The 20036-nt window shown below is 43.5% G+C and overlaps 2 protein-coding genes across 2 annotated transcripts in view; one reads left to right on the top strand and one right to left on the bottom strand.

Annotated features, from left to right (window-relative positions):
• The window catches only part of NUDT5 (nudix hydrolase 5), a 39232-nt gene extending 35055 nt beyond the window's left edge, over positions 1-4177 (top strand). The window contains exons 8-10 of the mRNA XM_063308167.1: positions 88-96; positions 2248-2301; positions 3853-4177. Of these exons, the coding sequence (XP_063164237.1) occupies positions 88-96; positions 2248-2301; positions 3853-3962 (173 nt within the window). The 3' untranslated portion in view covers positions 3963-4177. The remainder of the gene's footprint in view (positions 1-87; positions 97-2247; positions 2302-3852) is intronic.
• A 543-nt stretch (positions 4178-4720) lies between these two features.
• SEC61A2 (SEC61 translocon subunit alpha 2) lies at positions 4721-18456 on the bottom strand. The gene is made up of 12 exons (XM_063308152.1): positions 18322-18456; positions 16159-16226; positions 15411-15476; positions 14487-14565; positions 13599-13730; positions 13367-13476; positions 11178-11331; positions 8858-9018; positions 7424-7621; positions 7134-7325; positions 6944-7020; positions 4721-5824 (listed from the first exon to the last, which is right to left on the bottom strand). Exons 1-12 carry the CDS (start codon positions 18326-18328, stop codon positions 5638-5640), a joined length of 1431 nt encoding a protein of 476 aa, XP_063164222.1. The 5' UTR covers positions 18329-18456; the 3' UTR covers positions 4721-5637.
• Positions 18457-20036: the final 1580 nt, after the last annotated feature.

Below are 20036 nucleotides of genomic sequence, written 5' to 3'. Positions count from 1 at the left end.
CATTTGAGAGACGTCTACCACCATGCAAATAACACACAGCTCAGATCCATTGACATTTAATTTATGTTATGTTTATGTTTCTTACAGAGGAAGGAGGTACGTTATATGCTTAAGTTCCTTCTTGGCCGGGATCCCTGATGAACATTCTCAATATCCTTTGGAATGCCAATGTCTGGTTTGGACTTGCTCATCTTTTGAATTCACTCATATCCTTCATCGTCAGCAGCTCTATTTTTCTGGGTCATCCTACATGTTCTTTGTCAGTAACTGGGTACAGCATGTATATAAGGATCAGGGGAGCACAAGTTCTTTCTTAAAATGTGGGGTTGCTGATTGCATTTAGATAGATTTCTTTTCAGACTTAGAAGTCAGGTTCTCCCTGGTTCGGGAGATCCAGTTTCCTGCAGATGTTTTGCCCTCCACAGAAAACCTGAACAATACTGCCGTGGCCACCATCTTGACCTTTCTGACCACACCCTGTGGACACTGCTGTTGTTATTGATCTCCCAGACCCTGGAGAACCCATCCATTCAGCACGTATAGTAAACCTGGGCTACCTCTATTCCAAGAAATCCATAAGGTTTTTTTTCGTTTCAGGCAACAATTCCAAGACTTTCCGTTTCAATTTCAGCCATCCTCTACCAAACTACCACTACTAATTACTTATGAAGCATTGTCTTAAAAGATCTTTAAGCAAGACGGAAATAGTTGCTAGCAAAACCTGGGTCTGGGTTTTGCTGACCAATCTGCACATCTGTCATTGTTTCCCTTGAGGATTTCGCAATGATCTCTGCTGGCAGTTTGAGCAAGGAATGTTGTGGTTGTTAAGGCTGGGGAATAACACTCCCCTTATACCTTTGTTGTGGCTTTCCTCCAAACACCCCACAGATAGGGAGGGAGGAGAGTTGGTTAACCTCTGTTACACATGCTCTCCTTTTCCAGCCTAACCCGATTCACCGCCTTGTTGCTATCCAAAGGAGAGGAGCTGTGAGCAAGCATAAATTTATTTTGTTTTTTTTTATATCCCTTTATTATTTTTATAAATAACTCAAGGCGGAGAACATACCTGATACTCCTTCCTCCTCCTATTTTCCCCACAACAACAACCCTGTGAGGTGGGTTGGGCTGAGAGAGAGGGACTGGCCCAAGGTCACCCAGCCAGCTTTCATGGCTAAGGTGGGACTAGAATTCTCATACCGCACCTGATTGGCTCTTGGGCTGAGAGAGAGGGACTGGCCCAAGGTCACCCAGCCGGCTTTCGTGCCTAAGGCGGGACTAGAACTCTCCTACCACGCCTGACTGGCTCTTGGGCTGAGAGACAGCGACTGGCCCAAAGTCACCCAGCCGGCTTTCACGCCTAAGGCAGGACTAGAACTCACTGTCTCCTGGTTTCTAGCCCAGCACCTTAACCACTAGACCAAACTGGCTCTTTATTCATTACCCTTTGTTCTTTCAAACAAGGCACAGGGGCAGACAGCATCAGGTCATTTTAACCAAGACAATGTCATTTTAGAGCAATAACTAGACATCATTAGCAATAGGGAACATTCCGGGTGTCAGCTGGGCTAGACGGTGTCCCAAACTGACCAAACGTTGAAGTCTCCAACATGTGCACATTCCATCAAAGGAAGGGAACTTCCGTCCTGGTCTCTAGGGAAGCCCTGTGCATGGGTTGGGAAGAGGGATCAAACTCAGGCACTTTTCCAGTTGTGTGTTAAAAGAAAAAGGGTGTATTTGTGCAAATGGAATTATGTAGCAAAAAAACACTGTTAGAAAGGGATAGCAACATAATTATTCGTTTGCTAGTATAGGTGCTCCTTCTTCTGCCTGATCCCTTCCCTACAGCTACCCCTGAAGAGGGATTGGATCCAGCTGGTTTTAGAATTAGGTTGCATGGCTAGGATGGTCCAAGACTTAGGATTGTCCCTCTCCTGGCTCACATAGTGATGAAGGCATTAGCTGCAACCTCTCTCCAGCCCAGCATTGCCACTTCATAAAGGCAAAAGAAAGGCAGGCTGTTTGATGTCCTTCTAGAACAGTGTTTCTCAACCTTGCCAACTTTCAGTTGTGTGGACTTGCTGGCTGGGGAATTCTGGACATCGAAGTCCACACATTTCAAAGTTGCCAAGGTTGAGAAACACTGTTCTAGATGCTGAAACAGGTGAAACTGACATTTTAGACTAAAAGAGATGGATGTGGGGGACGATGGCACCAATTCCATAACCTCTTTTTGTTGCTCCTCCTCAGAATTCGTGGAAGTTGTTACACTACCAAAGAATGATTTAATGCAGAGAATCGAAGGTAAGGAAGCGCTGTTGGACAGCTTGTTTAAGATGTGGAACTGAAGCTTCCTTGCAAGAATCAACCTTTCCTTTAAGAGGGTATTGGCAGGGAAGAAAACATTTCACCATAAAAAGTTTAGCGGGATTTTGCAGGAGGCATGCAGAGCATTGCACTTTGCAGTGCCTCGCATCTGTATCACTTTCCTTGACAGCACAGCCTGCAAGTATTTGGGAGCTTGTGATTGTTGAAGCAAGTTTGCAATTTCCCGACTTCCCACAGAACAGGACGGAATAGCAAATTCTGAACAAGTATTCAGGCAATGGAGTATCTCTGCCATGTCCGGCTGGAGCTGAACCTTCTCAAAATATTTGAAATGCAGATCTGCAGGTGGCTAGCAGCAATTGCAAAGTTGTTGAAAGTTGCAGTTTAGGAAAAGGAGTGGCGAACTCTGCTTTTCATTTTGATGGCTGTCCCATGAAACCTAGATGTTTGGAAGCTCTAATTTCAAGGAACAGTTTGGCTAGATAATATAACAGCAAGTGAAAGGGAAGACATCAGAGTTGGCTCCATCTGGGTGATCTTCTCTTCTAACTCTACAGCATTATTACAATAACAAAATCTAATAGATTTTAGAACCAAACTAGGTGATCAGCAGAATTATAAGGCCCACTTCTTGCTAAATTGGAGCAAAACCAAATTGGAGGCACCATCATTTTTGTTTGAATGGAACTCTTAAAATTTGGAATGTTGCTTCAGCCCAGAACCTTTTGGCAACATTTTGGAATTTATAATTCTTCTGGTATTTTACAAGCACATCCTTCTGTTTGTAAATATCACCCTTGCTCCCAAATCCTGCATGTGCAGAGTACCCTTCAGATGTAAAAATATTTGCTTTTCCACCCGTGTGTGGTCTATCAGATATAGTGAAGTAGCCCCATCATTGGATCAGCAGATGTAGTCTGGGTTACAGCACTTCTCCCACATCTGGGACATGTGGGTGAAGAATCCAGATGTACTTTTGGGCAGGATCTTGCTGTAAGAGGCTCACTCTGAGACCAGTGTTAGGAGAAGTATGTTCAGTTACACCAATGATGAACAATTCTCATAATACAAGTGCATATATGAAAATTGCCATCCATGGCCCTTTGAATGAAAGACAGTTCCTGTACAGGTAGTCCTTGACTTATGACAGTTGGGACCAGAACTTTGATTGCCAAGTGGTGTGGTCATTAAGTGAGGCAGCACGTGATTGCACCTGATTTTAACTTTTTTTGCCACGGTTGTTAAGCAAATCACCACGATCGTTAAGCAAATCCAGCTTCCCCCATTGATTTTGCTTGATGGAAGCTGGCTGGGAAGGTTGCAAATGGTGATCACGTGACCCCAGGATGCTGCAGATGTCATAAATACACACCGGTTGCCAAGCATCTGAATTTTGATCACGTGACCGTGGGGATGCAGCAATGGTCCTAAGTGTGAGGACTGGTCATCACTTCCCAGCGCTCCAAGAACGGCTGTAAGTTGAGGACTATCTGTATGTTCTCTCTGAGGTGTGTGTTTTTTCTGCAGAACTTGTGGCAGACCAACACCTGATTGTGGATGCCAAGCTCTATGCTTATGCACTCGCACTGAGGCACGCAACAGATCAGCCGTTCCAAGTGCCGTTCATGAAATTCTAGGACTCTGCAGAACTTGGCGTGTTTGAGGGAGCTTCCGGAACGAAGGGCTCACCTATGCAGGAGTCAAGAAGAGGAATGTGACAGCTTCGTAAGGCATCAAGTGAATGCCTGGAATAATGTAATCATTTCCTGCAGAAAAAAAATAAATCACTTAATTCAAGTTCTATATGGAATTAAATGGAATGGTGGGCAGAAAAATAAATGCCTTCCTACCACATTTCAGGGTGTAGTTCTTACACTGCCCGATTGGTGTGTCGAACAATTAGCAGTAAAAATTGTGGGTTCTGTCTTGGTCCTGGCCCCACCTTTTTCATCAAAAGTGAAGCTCTTGATCTTTATCAGGTGAATGATTTCCTTTAGTGCAGAGAAACAGCCCTCTAGGTTCTAAGCTGTAGCCTAGTGTTTCTCAAACTTGGCAACCTTAAAACCTGTGGACCTGAACTCCCAGAATTCCCCAGCCAGCTTGCTGGCTGGAGAATTCTAAGAGTTCAGGTCCACATGCCTTAAAGTTGCCAAGTTTGAGAAACATTGGTGTAGCGGGCTGGAGATAGTTGGACTAAGAGTGGGGAGACCTGGTCTGCAGTTCCCCCTCAGCCACGGAACTTCCCGGGGTAGACTTTGGGCCCTCAGCCCAGCCTACTTCACAGGGTTGCTTTGTAGGGGGAATGGGAAGAGGGAGCCCTGTATATACCACCTTGAGTTCCATCATTTTACTTCAAAGAGTTACAGGGAAGTCATCTTATAAAAGCAGCAAGGGCGAGGTTTTAATTAAATAACTTTAATGTCTAATGTTTACACTGGCTACATTGCCGCAAAGAAGCACGACAAGATAAGGGCTTTGTTTCTTCCCAACACAAGCCATACCCCTTGAAGACCAACACCTTTGCTTGGCTGTGTGTGTGTTTTTAATCTACTTTGGAAAGAAAGGAGGTGAGGGTGAAGTTTCAAGCAGCTCATGGTCTCTTCCCCGTTCCCCCATCCTGAAAGAACTCACAGGCTGAAAGACACCCCAGGCCCACGATGTGATGGTGCCTGACGGGCTGGCAGAAATCTGGAATCGGCTTATCCTGGTCTGCCGGCCCTCAAGTTTCACTGGATCCAAATTCGCAAATGAGGCCATTGAAATGCTCTTCCACCATCGGCTTCATTTCAGAGTCTGGGGGCTGTGATGTATAGTTCAACAGGGCGCTAAGTTGCAAGGGAGAGTGTTTTCCTTTGAGCATGTAAAAGTAATTCAGGTAAAATATAGATTTCAAGGAAACAAACTGATATACTTTTTAAACAAGCTCAAGGGTCCCCATTTGGAGCAACAAGGAACTCTTTGCAACGGGTGTCAGGCCTGCAACGGGCACAGACACCTTTCACCCCCACTGTCAAGTGTGCAAAGCGTTTCCTAGTAACAAAATGGGCACCCGTCCGGCCATCTTTGCTCTAGTGTTGAAGAGGAGAGATGTGTTTTCCAATGTTACAGGCCACACGAGAGACTTTTGGATTTTAACCGAGACAATGTAAACTTTGATTGTTAAGGCAGCTGGCTCTGAAGCTGCACAGAAGCCCATTATGAGAACAATGGGGGACATAGCACTTGTTTCGGAAAAAAAAAATGGCATTATCGGACTTAAACGTTGTCAGAGGACAAATTCCCTCTCTTGCAAGCCACTTGATGTTGGCGTGTTTAGAAGAATAGAGCACCCACGCCTCCGACCTCTGCCTGTTCTTTGACAAAGATCTCAAAGTATTGATAAATAATGGTGACCGCAAGCAAAATGCCAGTGCCGGAGCCAATGGCGCCGAGGAAATCCGCCAAGACCGAGAGCGCCCCGATGCACAGCCCTCCAAAGGCAGCTGCTGTGGGGATGTACCTAAGCAGAGAACAGAAACAAAGCCCATTTTAATGGAAATCTGCTCACTTCGTGTCGTCGTGCCTTCAATTCCAGGGACCTCTTGATTTACCAGAGACTAAGCCTAGAAAGGACCCAGATCAGTAAAGTTAACAGTTGCATTTTTTCATCAGGCTCCTCCAAGTCCCAAATTTCCTAGTGCTATCCCCACCAGAGGATGAACCAATGGGTTCCCCCCTGCAAAAAACTGACTTAATGAGTCCTGTCCATTCCGTAGTGCAGGGTTTCCCAATCAGGGTTCCGTGGCATCCTAGAGTTCCACGAGAGGTCACTAGGGGTTTCCTGGCAGATCACGATTTATTTAAAAAACTATTTCAAATTCGGGCAACTTCACATAAAAGAGGTAAGTTTCATTCCTTAGTTTTAGTTTCAGAACACTGTTCATGCATATACACAGGCCTACTCATAAATCGAATATAATAATTTTGTAACTTCTGGCCTACATTTGAGCCTGAATGTGCAGGGGTTCCCCGAGGCCTGAAACGTATTTCAAGGGTTCCTCCAGGGTCAGAAGGCTGAGAAAGGCTGCCATAGTAAGTAAATGAAAAACTACAGTCTTCAGTACATCTCATTCCTGCTAATTTGTTAAGTATCAATAGTTATCCAAATGCCATGCATTGGTCAGTATTAAAATCAGGATGTTGATCCCTGGATGATCTAGTCAAGATTCCTCTATGCACCCTTAAGATGGCCAAGTTGTCCTTGCCAGTGTATTTTTGCTATAAAAATATCCTGCAAGCCTTTAATTTCCTTTTAAAACAAGAAATAAATCAACCGGTGTTGTCTAAGACTGCTTTTGATGAATTTCTATACAGTTCTTGTTGGAGGGAAGAGAACAGGAATGTAATCTGCCTTTTCTGGCACTCACTTGCTGGATGGACATGCTTTATTTATTTCAAGAGTTATTTGTTTTTATTAAGGATTGGTTTCAGCCATCCAAAACATTTCTGGAGGTGGTGGAACTAACCAATGGGTAGCATGAAAACAGACTACAGCACCACTCACCAAGGAAAGAACAAACTAAAACCCTAAAATGGCTTGGACAGAAAACCTAGTTGTGATACTCCTTTATACCCTTACCGATTTAATTCATGAACCATGGAAGTGTCTCTGTGGCCTCTCATTACCATTTGCTGCTCTTTCAGTTGCTTGGCAACCTGCAAAAATACCTGTGTGTCAGTGGATGCAAGGCATTGCATAAACAAATGAGAATCTAGAGCCCAGCTGCCAAAGAGGATAAAACAGATGCCGGGGGGGGGGGGGCACCTACGTCTTTTGCAGATGATCCGGACACTTCAATCCACGTTTTCGAGAAAAAGGCACAAGAGCCCAACATAAATATAATATACACAATCACGTGGACCGGATCCTCAAAGATAGCCCCCATGGATTCTGGTGGGGAGAGGTAATAGCAGAGACCTCCAACAGGATAGGAGCGCGCTGGGCCACCACCACTAACATCCTAGAAAGGAGACAGTGAAAACGTGACACCCTTTACGGACCCCAACATAAAACACTGCTACTTTGAAGGTGGTACTGTAGGAATAGCTGGATACTTACTGCCCACTGCCCAAGTAAATTTACCAAGAAGTTGCCACTAAACCGCACAGACAACATCTGGGAAATGACATAGAGGTTGGAAACTAAAGCGGACTGAAGAATGATGGGGATGTTGGAGGTATAAAAGAGCTTGATGGGATAGCTGCTGTATTGCCCGCGATAGCGAGCAGACTTGATTGGGAGATCAACTCGAAATCCCTGTGGGGAAGAGCAAAGGTGATCACCAGGCTTGCAGAACCCGAGCACCACATCTGTTTCAAAGCTGCAGAGAAGGCATTCAGAACTTTGGACCAGCTTGTTTGTTTTCCTGTTACAGTTAAACAGGATGGAGAGTGGATGACCCCGCAGCCAAGCTACAAATGCTTCCAGTCATGGTGGCACATCAAAATCTTGCAAGTGTAAGAATTAGAAGCCAGGAAAAAAAAAAAAAACACCTGAAATCTTGAGTAGTTCCACTCTTTCCCCAGTCACCTACCATTCCCCCTCAGTTATCCAGATGACTTGCAATTTCAACTGACAACTTTCCTTAAACCTTCCTGCTTCTTTTGGCTTCGTCCTCCATGTTTTGCTTTTCCAGATAGTAAAACTGGCAAGAGAGGTGGGCCGGTCTATGATCTAGAACAGGGTTTCTCAACCAGAGTTCCACGAGAGGTCACTAGGGGTTCTCTGGGAGATCACAATTCATTAAAAAAATTATTTCAAATTCAGACAACTTCACATTAAAGAGGTAAGTTTCATTCTTTAGTTTTAGTTTAAGAGCACTGTTAGTGCATATATACAGGCCTACCCATGAAACTAATATAATAATTTTGTAACTTCTGGCCTATATTTGAGCCTGAATGTGCAGGGGCTCCCCGAGGCCTGGAAAATACTTCAAGGGTTCCTCCAGGGTCAAAAGGTTGAGAAAGGCTGATCTAGAAGGTAACTAAGTCAGCCAACATTAAAGATTCCTGTTTATCCCATCTCTTTTCCCCCCTTTTACTAGAGAATGTCAGCAACCATTGTCCAAGGCTTCGCTGATAACCATCAAGACAAAAGGGCCGAGCTGGAAGAGACTCTGGCCTACTCAATCTCTTATAGAACTGACTTTAAGCTTTTTCTTCAAGGTACCAGGACTATCCTTTCCACAACATTTCTTACATTGCTTGAAACGAAGGCTAATTTAGAAATAAGTGCAGGTCTAAACCATTATAAAGCAGTTTCCCTCAACCTCTTTTTCCACCTCTCTTCCAAATTACTAATATGAGGACTAACCTTACTGGCTGGGGAATTCTGGGAGTTGAAGTCCACCCATCTTAACGTTGCCAAGGCTGAGAAACTCTGCTCTAAACTGATTGCATTCTCTGATCTTAGGCAGACGAAAGCATTTAATCGCACTTCCTCCTGTCATAAAACAACTTCTACAGCCAAACGCACGCTGCAGATTTCCCTTACCTGGAAGTATATGACGACAGCGAACACAAACACCGTGGCAATCAGATTCATGAGATTTGGCAAGTTCTGGCGGTAAAACGCCTCCCGCAGCGCACGGACTTTGTCAGTTCGTGTTGCCAAGAGGTGAAACAAGGCAATGACGGCGCCCTCAAATTCCGTACCTAGATGTGCCAAAAGCCACAGATAAGGTCACTTTGCAATGCGCTGCAGACAGGCACTGCGGTAACGGCCCAATGGAACGCATGCAGAATTCAAGAAGGCAAAAGGACTCACAGAAACAGGAACTGAGACAATTAATGGAGGGCTGTAAGGATTCAGTGACAAGGACTGTGCATGAACAACATGAATTGTGCTAAGCTTTTACAGGAACTACCATCTTTTCGAGACTTACCAAGCAAGGCTTCATGCTGTGGGGAAACCAAATGCTCATTCATAACGGGTAAACGAAGCTGTACATTCATCCACGTTCTCCCAGGATACCCAGATAAATTTTCAGGGTGAACACTGAGAAACCGAAGGGGTCCCCAAGACAGATCTCCAGAATTATTTCCTTGTGAATGTCCCAACTCTGCCCCCACTTCCTCAGCATCAAGAGGCACCCTCTACTCACAGGAAGTGGGCTCCCCCAGCACAGTCATGTTTTACTTGTACAATTGTCTCGGGGAATATCCTTGGGAGACTGGAGAAGAAAGAGCCCCAGTCTGGGCAATGGTCAGACAAGAGACATCTCAGCCCACAGAAGGAACGGGGGTGTGGAAAGCACCACAGAAGGGGCCCTCCCTAGTTCCCTGGAAAGTAAAGGCAAGTGGGGAGAGACGTCCTTTCAGACTCACAAGATTCCCTTGCTGTAATCTTACAATACACATAGTGTTAATACTCACAGTTTCGGTTTCTTGCCTGGACTACCTCAAACGGCTAACAACAATCCTAAAACTTTTGAAATAACAAAGGGTGCCTCCATTCTGCCAACAAAAAAAGTGCTCTGGCTATCAGAAGTTTTGGAAACAAACACGTGAAGAGAAAAACACAGAGAAGCAGAAGAGAAAATAGTGCGGCACCTAAGTGGAAACCGGAAACATATTATAAACCAGAGAAAGGGAAACTCACTCAGAGAGAGAAAGAATCAAGAGAATTTGGACGACAAGCTTATCCTGAGGTTTGCGGGGTTTCCACTGAGGTCATTGGGACTGATCTGTGCACAACTGGGAGCAGGTCTGCACCTCTGGATTTTTAAAAAAATGATCCTAATTTTGGCCCCAACTCTTCAGCTACAGTAAATAAAGTGAACATTTCTATACAGTACTGTTAAGATTTCAGACATGCTTTTGATCCAGCATCTGAGATGATTCACCTACAGAGGGGTTTTTGTTTGCTTTTTGTTAAAGCAGCAATTGTCCACTGTGCCACAGTATTTCCTTCTGCAGTAATAACAACAACATGACAAAGAGACGGACATTAATTCCAGGGACAGCCCCAGATTTCCTATCTGGATTCCCCTAGGCTTCTAGAATGTGCAATCTGAGATGCTCTGGAACTTTCACTCCAGCAATAATCTGCACTGAAGAGATGTATTGATGTGATTTATGTAGAACAGAGGTTCCCAAAACTTCTGGGTTCACAGCACCCTTAGTGCCTCAGTAAACCTTTCACGACACCCCTAGGTTTGTAGTTCATGCAATGTCTGACAGATGCCAAGTATCACTGTGTTATCTCATGGTGCCCCTGCGAGTTTACTGTGGTGCCCTGGGGCGCCACAGGACCACTCGGGAACTGCAGATGTAGAACCTACTGGAATGGGGAAGCCTCCTACACTGAAATCCTCCTGTACAGAAAAAGCGCTTGCCACATTCTGCCCAGATTCAGAGTAAAGATGGCCAACATGTCCTCCAGATTCCTGTTTTTTTTTTTTTTTGCAACACAGTGATCTAGACCAGGGGTTTTCAAACTTTTTCAGGCTGTGGAACTTGAGGGAAAAAAAATCCTCGCACTCCTGATTCAAGAGGCAAAGCTTTAGTGGTGGAAAATGGGTTGTGTCTGAGCAAACTTGGTTTTTTTGACCTTAGCCTCTCATGGAACCCTAATAAAGTTCTCCTGGAACTACAGGGTCCTCTAGAACAGAGTTTGAAAAACCCGATCTAGGGCATTTCATTGTGGCTGATTATGGAGAGACTTTCACTGTGTTAAGGAAACAAAAAAAAGAGCAACCATGTATTGTGACAATAGGCCAAGTCTTCCTAGCTCCTAGATCATGGTCGCTCTCTGCAAGAGGCTGATAAAGCATGCAACTGGTCAAAACATCAGCTGTGCAAACGTACTATACCTCTGCCAGTGTTAATGGTAGTAGGGCTAAAGGCCTTCCAGACAATGGTTTCACAGATGTTGGTAGCAATGAAGAGAGAAATGCCGGATCCCAAGCCATAACCTTTCTGCAGAAGCTCATCAAGCAGCAGTACTATCAAGCCAGCAACAAACAACTGTGGGGGGGAATTCCAAAAGGTCCATAACTCTGCGCTCAAAACCCCATCGTTTGCTCAAAAGTAAAGCATCATCACTATTTGTTCAGCAACGTTTGTAGGCTTTGCCTGCCTTTCTAACTTTTTTGGGTAGCTACTGAAGTCCTGTTGATGCTGCAGCCCTCAGCTAGGCATCCTTGAACAAACTGAGAAAGGTAAAGTCTCGACTTGGGCAGCAATATTTGTTTGTTTGTTTGTTTATTTATTTATATATATTTCAAATTTCTGTCACTGCCCATCTCCCCCAAAGGGGGACTCTGGGCAGTTTGCAACACAATAAACAAGTTAAAAACCATAAAACATAGATTACAATACAGACCATCATTATAAATAAATAAATAAATGTAAGATCCAATATGGACATGGTTTGCTTTTCTAAACTTCATTTTTTCAGTTTCCCAGCCCTTCCTATCGTCCCGGTGATCTCCCATCCAAGCACTAACCAGGCCTGATCTGCTTAGCTTCTGAGCCCAGACAAAATCAGCCAGCATGCCAGGTATTGATGGTCTGGTCAACTCTGAAAAGTTCATTACGAAAACCAAGTTTTGTTAATTCCTGAGGCTCCTTGGGGAAATAATCTTCTCGGGAGTGGCAAAAAACTGTTAACTACCTCTCTTTTCCTAGCTATTTTGCATTTTGTTTTTGTAAGAGGTCCAATCCTATTCCTTCAGTAGCATATAACAAATTATAACATAAAATACAGGGAACAATTTTAAACTACTCTTAATGACTCCTGTAGCACATGGTCATAAACAACATGCTGACGAATTTCTAGGTTTAGTGGACACGCTCAAAGGTTAGGTTGCTTTGAAACAATTTTTTTATCCCACTGGTCATTCGGCTGATACCTTCAACTGACTGATGAAATTGATTTTATTTGCCCCAATTAATTAATTCAAATTAACATTTTCCTTCTGTTATCCTGAAAATTACAAATTGGCAACAATTTTTAAGGGTTTCAGAGAAAACTCTGGCAACATGTACAACCGGACATCTTTGTTAAATTAAATTCATCCAGGATAAGTAATGCACATTTTAAGATGATCTGACAAACATATCTGTCTAGAAAGTATTTTGGGGAGCAATTGGCCAAAAAGAAAAAAATCATTCACATCTTTACAACAGGGTGGGCAATATTTTTACCTACATTTCGACCTTCCTTCCTTCAGTCTTACCAAGAAGTGACATTTGAGTCCTTTATTATTTTAAGGATTAAAAGGTAACACGAAGCACCCTAAAAGCTGACTTCTTCTATCAATAAATTCAGAAAAGAAGAAACGTTAGATCAGAAGTAGACATTACATGTGAGTTTGCTCATCTCCATCTCTGTAGCTGCTGTTGGTTGGGTAGGGGAACTCACCAAATTGAAACATTTTTCCTACTATGAAACACAACTGGTCAGAGAAAAACAGCCCATTGAAAATTTTTGCCTTCCAGAGTTTGGTATATACTCTAGTGCCAGTTCCTGCCTAAGCGACTGCAAATAGCATGCAGAATCAAATTTATTTTTTTGGTCAGCAAGGCAAGGACAGAATTGTCCAGTGATTTCCAACAGTGCTCCACCTTGTCCAGATCTCTTCTGGAAGGTGAGTGAGCCTCCTGAGAAGATTTTAGTGGGACCTGGGAAATTAGAGGGGAGTACTGCTCACCTTCTCCCCTGACACCACACCAATACAAGGCTTCCATCACTGCATGAAACGGTTTGAATTCATCCCAAAGAACAGAAGAACCCACAATGACTTAGTGAATTGGAGGCTTTTCGTGAAGAAGGATTGTCTCCTAAAGGACCATCATGCCACCCAAAACTAGCTAAGCCTTCCGTACATGACAGCACTGTAGGTCTTCTAATATATATTTGCAGCTTTCAAATCTTCCGACTAGTGTTAAACTCTCCCTGCTTCTTTGCCTCACAGATATACTGAAAGCCATACAAACACATCAAGAAGTGTTAGCAATAAAGAATTTAGTAGTACGCGTACAGTATTTAAAAACATACCTGGATTATAATCAGGAGACAGATTCCGGCCCCCATCTCAGAAGGATCCCCGTACATCCCCGTCATGACATATACAATTGCTTGCCCAATAGTAATAATCATTCCAAACACTGAAACAAGAAAACAAACAATCATGTCCTCTTCCCACAACCATATGGGCTTAAGTAGTTAGATGCTGCATTTACTAAGGAGAGAAAGAAGGTTCCATCAAGGCACAGAAATTAATGCTCACACTTCTGAGCGCCATTGAAAAGGGCTCGGTCTTTTGGCGTATCACCAACTTCAATGATCTTGGCTCCAGCCAGCAGCTGCATAATTAAGCCCGAAGTCACAATAGGAGAGATACCCAACTCCATTAAAGTGCCTGTAGAAGAAGGATGGAAGGAAAACAAACAAGCAAACAAATCTTTACTAGTGGTGTTCAACGTTAAAGAATTCTTAATCACGTTCTTAAATATTCCACAGGGCCAATTCATCATGTATTTTTCCAGTGAGGCGGTCTCTAGATTTTAGATCTTCTTGCTCATACATTTATTCATGGATATTAGACTTTAAAGATCACATTTCATGTATTTACAACAATTTCTGAGTAACTGCACATTTTCACGGAGTCTGGGAGCATCTTTTTCCGACTAACGCCTTTTATTAAAAGGCATTAGCTTTTGTGAGCTGCAGCTCATTTTATCAGTTGCATAGAATGGCTTGACTTTAAATTGGAATGAGGCAGGGAGGGAAAGACAGGCTGGTTGTGCAGAAGCAGGTTACATGTGAGACAGACTACAAGTATTTTATCAAGTAACAAGGGCAAAGTCTTAAAGACCCACTGTATTTGCTGAGACTGTCTGAGATGGATTCATGTTACATTTTCTGATTATGTATTATTTTATGGACGCTGCTCAGAGCCTTAGCAATGGGACAAGCTATAAATGTTACCAATTAAATTTTAAGTCTGGCCCCTGGCTGAAAAATATTGCCCTCCCCTAACTTAAAATCTAGGGCAGGCATCAGTACACCGGAGAACCTAAGGACAAATATTTTTTCAGAAATCTAAGCTACTTTCCTATCAAAACTGGTAACCCAAAGAGACAGTGGCAGATGAGCAAGCGAGTGAACCACTGACCTCTGTTTGATGCAAGAATGACCCTCATCCAATAGAAAGGATCCGCAGAGTCTGAGGACATTATTCCAAATAATGGTATCTACAAGATTCATAACAATACTAAGCATGAAAAAATAGAATACAACCAAAGGCGATTTTTGAGGAAGGTGCACACAATACTGAATCGTTTCAGACAAAAACATCAAAGCAATTTTTGATGGAGACTATCCAAAGGCTTGTATTGTCCGTATTTTATTTCATGCTTTTCTGGATCACACAGTATCGGGCAGGTGCTTGAAAACATGAGCGCTCAACACACTATAATATACCAAGAACCTCTAGGGCAGGAAGGGTTATATTCTAAAACACCCAAAGATTTTAAAAGCCCTACATTACTTTTGAGTCAATACAATAACCCTCAATACTTCATAATTCCTTTTCTCAAGCTAGCTTTCATTATAAAAGCTGTCGACAACTGCCAAATGTCTGGAGCTGTCAGTATCCATTACAGTTCCCAAAAATCCACATTAATACTTCATTTTAGCAACACCAATAATTTAGTTACTTAAGAACATTTATACTCAGTCCACTTTGTCAACATTTCAAGGCGACTTACAAAACTACAACGAAAACAGCAGTAATTATGGAGAAGAAATACGGTATGCAAAACTAACACTCTCAACCTCAAAACACTAAGCCATTAAAGGGAAGAAGGTATTTTTGCAGTCTCCCTTTCTAAACTGGAATAAGGTGGGGGCTTCCTTCAACACTGGGCCCAACTTTGTCTGTCTTGAAAACAACAGCAATAATTGTCAAAGGGCTTCTGCAGCAGGACCTGCAACAGGGGCCCTGTTTTTTACCTAAGAGCGCAGGGCAGACAGTAGGCTGGTCTGATAGGAGGTGAACATTTAAAGAAACTTGGCCCATAATGAGGTCAATTCTTACCTGGCAGCATACTAAAAAAATGAAGAGGGTGATGGCTGTCCACAAAACCTTTTCTCTGAACTGAATCTGTAAAGCACAACGAATAAAAGCAAGTTAACCAATACAGAATTTTTGGGACAGCAAGATAAAAAAACACAACCCAATATGATAACGGACACAAAATAAACTTACACTTAGTTATGTGGAATTATTACATGTGCATAGCAAGTAGGTCCAAAGACTAAAATCCAGGGATGGGTTGGGACCGTGGTGGACAAACAGTGTCATGCTAGATGTATAGTTTTTGTATTTTCATAAGTGCACAGGCTTGTGAGACAAAAAGAAGTATTAAGAGGTCCCCTATCTTGTTGCTGGATAAATCTAAGTCCATTTCCATGCATGACTAAAGGGAAATATTTCTTCCAGTGGGCTTAATGGAGGCTCAGTAAAACCTGATGCACGTGTACTCAGAAATAAGTCTCAGCAAAATCAGCAGAACTTGCTTTCAAGAGATATGTAAGACTGCAGCCTTAATAGCAATCTATGCTAGCTGAATTGTGACCAGCATGGCTAGATCAAAGAAGAAAAAAAAATCAACCTCACTAAACATCAATAATTCTCATTCTGATATTTGAAAATTACACACCCAAAGTTTCCCATAATTTCTTTTCATAAACCGATTTCACACTGTTCATGAAACTTACTTAGGACTTCAGACTTATTCAAAATGAATTCCACAAATCTTGCACAAGCAAGACAAAGCACTTACTTTTCTTTCAGGTTTCTGGATTTCAGGCAAAACAGCACAGAAGGGCTTAATGAGTTCTAGAAATTTTACTGTTGAAGAAAAAGACACACATGTATGAGACACATTACTGCGATAGTTGAAGTGAGGATAAAAGTACAGAACGCGCAAAGTATTAATCTGTCAAGAAAACCTGGGTTCTTAACTGCCTGTAAATATTTGCCTTGCTTTAATCTCTAAGGCAGTGCTTCTCAACCGTAGCAACATTAAGATGGGTAGACTTCAACTCCCTGAATTCCCCAGCCAGCCATGCTAAGGCTGAGAAACACTGCTCTAAGGGACAGAACAGAGCTGGGTTCATTTTGAATGTGATTTGGAAGAACGGTTTCAGATGTCAGCATATTGAGTATCTCTGCTATTCACTAAAGCAGCCCACATTTTCAGGCTTCTGGGCCAGCCGGAAAAAAAGGAGGCTGCCACTTTAAAAATCTCACTTGAAATATAACTTTTAAAGCAGCAACACCTTCCTTTTAGTCCTGTACAGAAGCTAGTAAATAATTGGGCTGCTTTAATGAATGGCAAAGAAGTGATGTGTTCATGCAGGGTCCAAAGCTCTCCTTCCCCACCATTGTCAAAGCAAAGTCAGCCCTAACCCGGATTACAGTTTATTTCGCTGTATACCCAGTTACTTAATCACTATGTGCTCCAATCAATGGACTATCTTCAGTCCATAAAGATACAGTAGGGGTCTCGTAGCAGGGAATATAAAATAACAATTATGGGCAGACTTTTGTTAGGTAAAAGGTAAAATCTCCTTTGACACGAGCTTGACTCGGGGTCCCTAGTTGGTTAAGTGGTATCATTTTCCGACCATTGGAGCTAAAAGTACAATGATGAGTACAATATGCTTGTGAGGGGGCATAATAAACAATTACAAATAACTGCATTTTTAATATCCCTTGATGTTTAGGTTGATTCTCATCAGCCCTAAGCTACATTAAAAATGTTTAAAGTGGCTTGCTTTCCTAATGGCCCACAAAAGCTTTGAATGACAATAGAGTGAGCCATTTAAAAGATCAGGAATCACTTGCCTAGTTAAATATGAGTGCTAAATAATCATTTTAGAATTTCCTTCTAGAAGTAGCACTCCTAATGGGATGTGTAATTTGTAGCTACTACATCTGAGGTGCTCTCTGACCATTGCACCATATGGAAATTTACTAATAAGTGTTCTAGAGTGGATTGCTTTAAATAGCAGCATTGCAATTATTTTTTAAAATGCCATTTTCAAAAGAAATGAATTAGCAATTTCTGCAACTGCTTGATTTACAACCAGACAGTAGGGAAATCTGTACAAAACAGACAGCTGACATATTTTTCACTGAACAAAGTTTAGTAAAACTTGGTACCATGTACTGTCATGTTTACCATCACCAACATCTGAGCAAATGAGAGAGCTCATTTTACTTATTTTCATATTTTGCATTCCTCTCAGAGCCTAGCAACAGCACTAATACCATGCAGGTATGAGAGGAGGAAAAGGCAAAAAGCATGCAGGTCTATTTTTTGAGAACAGGTGTTGGGGGCAAATAACCCCAATATTGAGCCTGGGCAGATTTGCAGCTGCACCAATCCAGGGGTGAGAATGTTCAATGAGCCCCAGTGGATGGATGGATGGATGGGTAAATAATAAGCAACTATATTCCCTTAACTACCTCGTAGCCTGCATGCCAATATCAGGGACATACACAACCACAAAAAGTCTATTTTGGAGCCCCCCAAGCGACTGTCCGACAAACCAGAAGCGGGGACAAATACTTGCAATGCATTTTGCATGGTGGTACAGGGTGGGGGGGTGGGGGGGTAAGGAGCAAAATGGGGGCCTTTAACTTTGCAAACCCTCAAGCAGCCCCTTATTTCTCTCTCACCCCGCCCCTCCATTCTAGAATGCCATTTCCTTCCCCGAGAGAAGGAGAATATCGCCTTCCACGACCTCAGCTGGAGACCAAGCACCCGGGGAGCTGCTTTGGGGAAAGGACATGGAGGAGGTATGTAACTGCAACCAGATTATTAATAAGGCTATGACGAGTAGTAATAGTAATAAGGAGGAGGAGGGCGACGTGATGCTGCGCTCTCAGCCCAGCCTCCTCCACGGAGCCCGCCGCCCAGCCCCGTCCCACCACTCACTCCCCATGCTGGCGGAGGCGGGATCCGCCCGGGCTCGGCGCCCTCCGGCTCGCAGGCAGGCGGCGGCGGCGGCGGCGGCTCCCCTTCCCCGCCTCCGGCCTCCTCGCCGCTGCGGAGGCTGCCGGCCACCGCCCACGTGACCAGTGACGCCTTAATCGGCGCGACCGCAGGGCCGGACAGAGCGGGAGAGGGTTGCGCCTCCGCTCCCGCCCGGGGGCGCCTGGGCCAAACCAACACTGCCCAAGCCCGGGGGGAGGCCTGGCTGTCCGTTTTCTCATCGCCCCGGCCTCCCCAGCAGTCGAGGGGGGCGGTGGATCAACAACCCCCCCCCGCTTTGGAAACGGATGGGCGGTTTCCTCTCCCGGGACTGGACGGGGCGCGTGGAGCCCTTTGCTGGCAGCGTGGGCTGTGCCCGGCTGGGGATGATGGGCGGGGAGGTCCCTTTGGAAGCTGCAAGGCGTCCGTCGTCTTTCCTAAGGCGGCAGGTGCACGGGAGGAAGAAGTGGGACTGGAAGGACGCTGCTGTTCTGGGTTCTGTGCAGCACCGAATGCATTTTTTGAAAAATGAAGATTTGCAAAGAGGGCGGGTCTTAGTCGGGGTCTTTCTGCACATCTCCAAATTCCTCATCCCATCCCATTTCTACAGTAATTTCATTTTCTCAGCGTTATAAAAATAATGAAGCCGAGATGAAGGAAGAAAGGAAGGAAAGAGAAAGGTGTCAGCTATAAATAAATAAATTCAGGTGTCAGCTATGATCCATTCATTCATTTGATATAGCCACCTATCTCACCTGTACGACTGGGTGGCTTTTTAAGTTAAAAACAAGGAACACATATAAATAAATAACAAAAAACAACAGTAACAAAACCCAGTGGGAACAAATTAAATCAATTAAAAAACAATTAACCATTAAGCATAAAATGTAAAAACAAGATACAAAAATTATCTCCAGAAAGGCCCTCTATTCTGCCCTCAGTTGCCCCTGAAATCCACTGTGATCTGGTGGCCCTGCCTTTATCCATAGCAGCCTTTCTCAACCCTTTGACCCTGGAGGAACCCTATATTTTCCAGGCCTCAGGGAACCCTTGCACATTCGGGCTCAAATATAGGCCAGAAGTTACAAAATTATTATATTTGTTTCATGGGTAGGCCTGTATATATGCATTCACAGTGTTCTTAAGCTAAAAATAAAGAATTAAACTTACCTCTTTAATGTGAAGCTGCCTGAATTTGAAATGATTTTTTAAATAAATTGTGATCTCCCAGGGAACCCCTAGTGACCTCTCGCAGAACCCAAGGGTGCCACGGAACCCTGGTTGAGATACCCTGCTCTATAGGATTAAGCTTCTCCTGTCAAACTTTTATCTATTCTGGAGTCTGAGAAAACAAAACCATCTAGTAGTTTAGCTTTTCTGGCATTGGCTGCAAACTCAGCGGGCAGAATGACATTGCTTTTACCTTCTTGGTATTTATGAATGTCCTGATATTTACGACCTGGTGCATAACGCGAGACCACAGTATCTGAAGCGATAAAAGACTGAGCCTTAATGTAAATCGGCAATAACGCAAAGGAAGGTTGCCTTCTGCTTGTTCTCTGTGCTTTGTGGGGCAAGGGAGGCAGTAAGTAAGTACATTAAGGAAGGGGAAGGGGACCATCAATCTGACTTTCTGCTTCAGAAGCAAACTTGTAATGCCAGCATTGCAAATCTTCCTG

The sequence above is a fragment of the Candoia aspera genome, chromosome 7, assembly GCF_035149785.1.
Source record: "Candoia aspera isolate rCanAsp1 chromosome 7, rCanAsp1.hap2, whole genome shotgun sequence".
Lineage (NCBI taxonomy): Eukaryota > Metazoa > Chordata > Lepidosauria > Squamata > Boidae > Candoia > Candoia aspera.
This window is presented reverse-complemented; position numbering and strand designations above follow the sequence as displayed.

Excerpts from the sequence above, each read along its gene's own strand:
- SEC61A2 (XM_063308152.1), bottom strand. Across the intron at positions 9,019-11,177 it reads TACCATTAACACTGGCAGAG|GTACGGAATTTGAGGGCGCC; the intron begins GTATAGTACGTT and ends TGGCACATCTAG. Across the intron at positions 7,326-7,423 it reads ATTTACTTGGGCAGTGGGCA|GATGTTAGTGGTGGTGGCCC; the intron begins GTAAGTATCCAG and ends TCTCCTTTCTAG.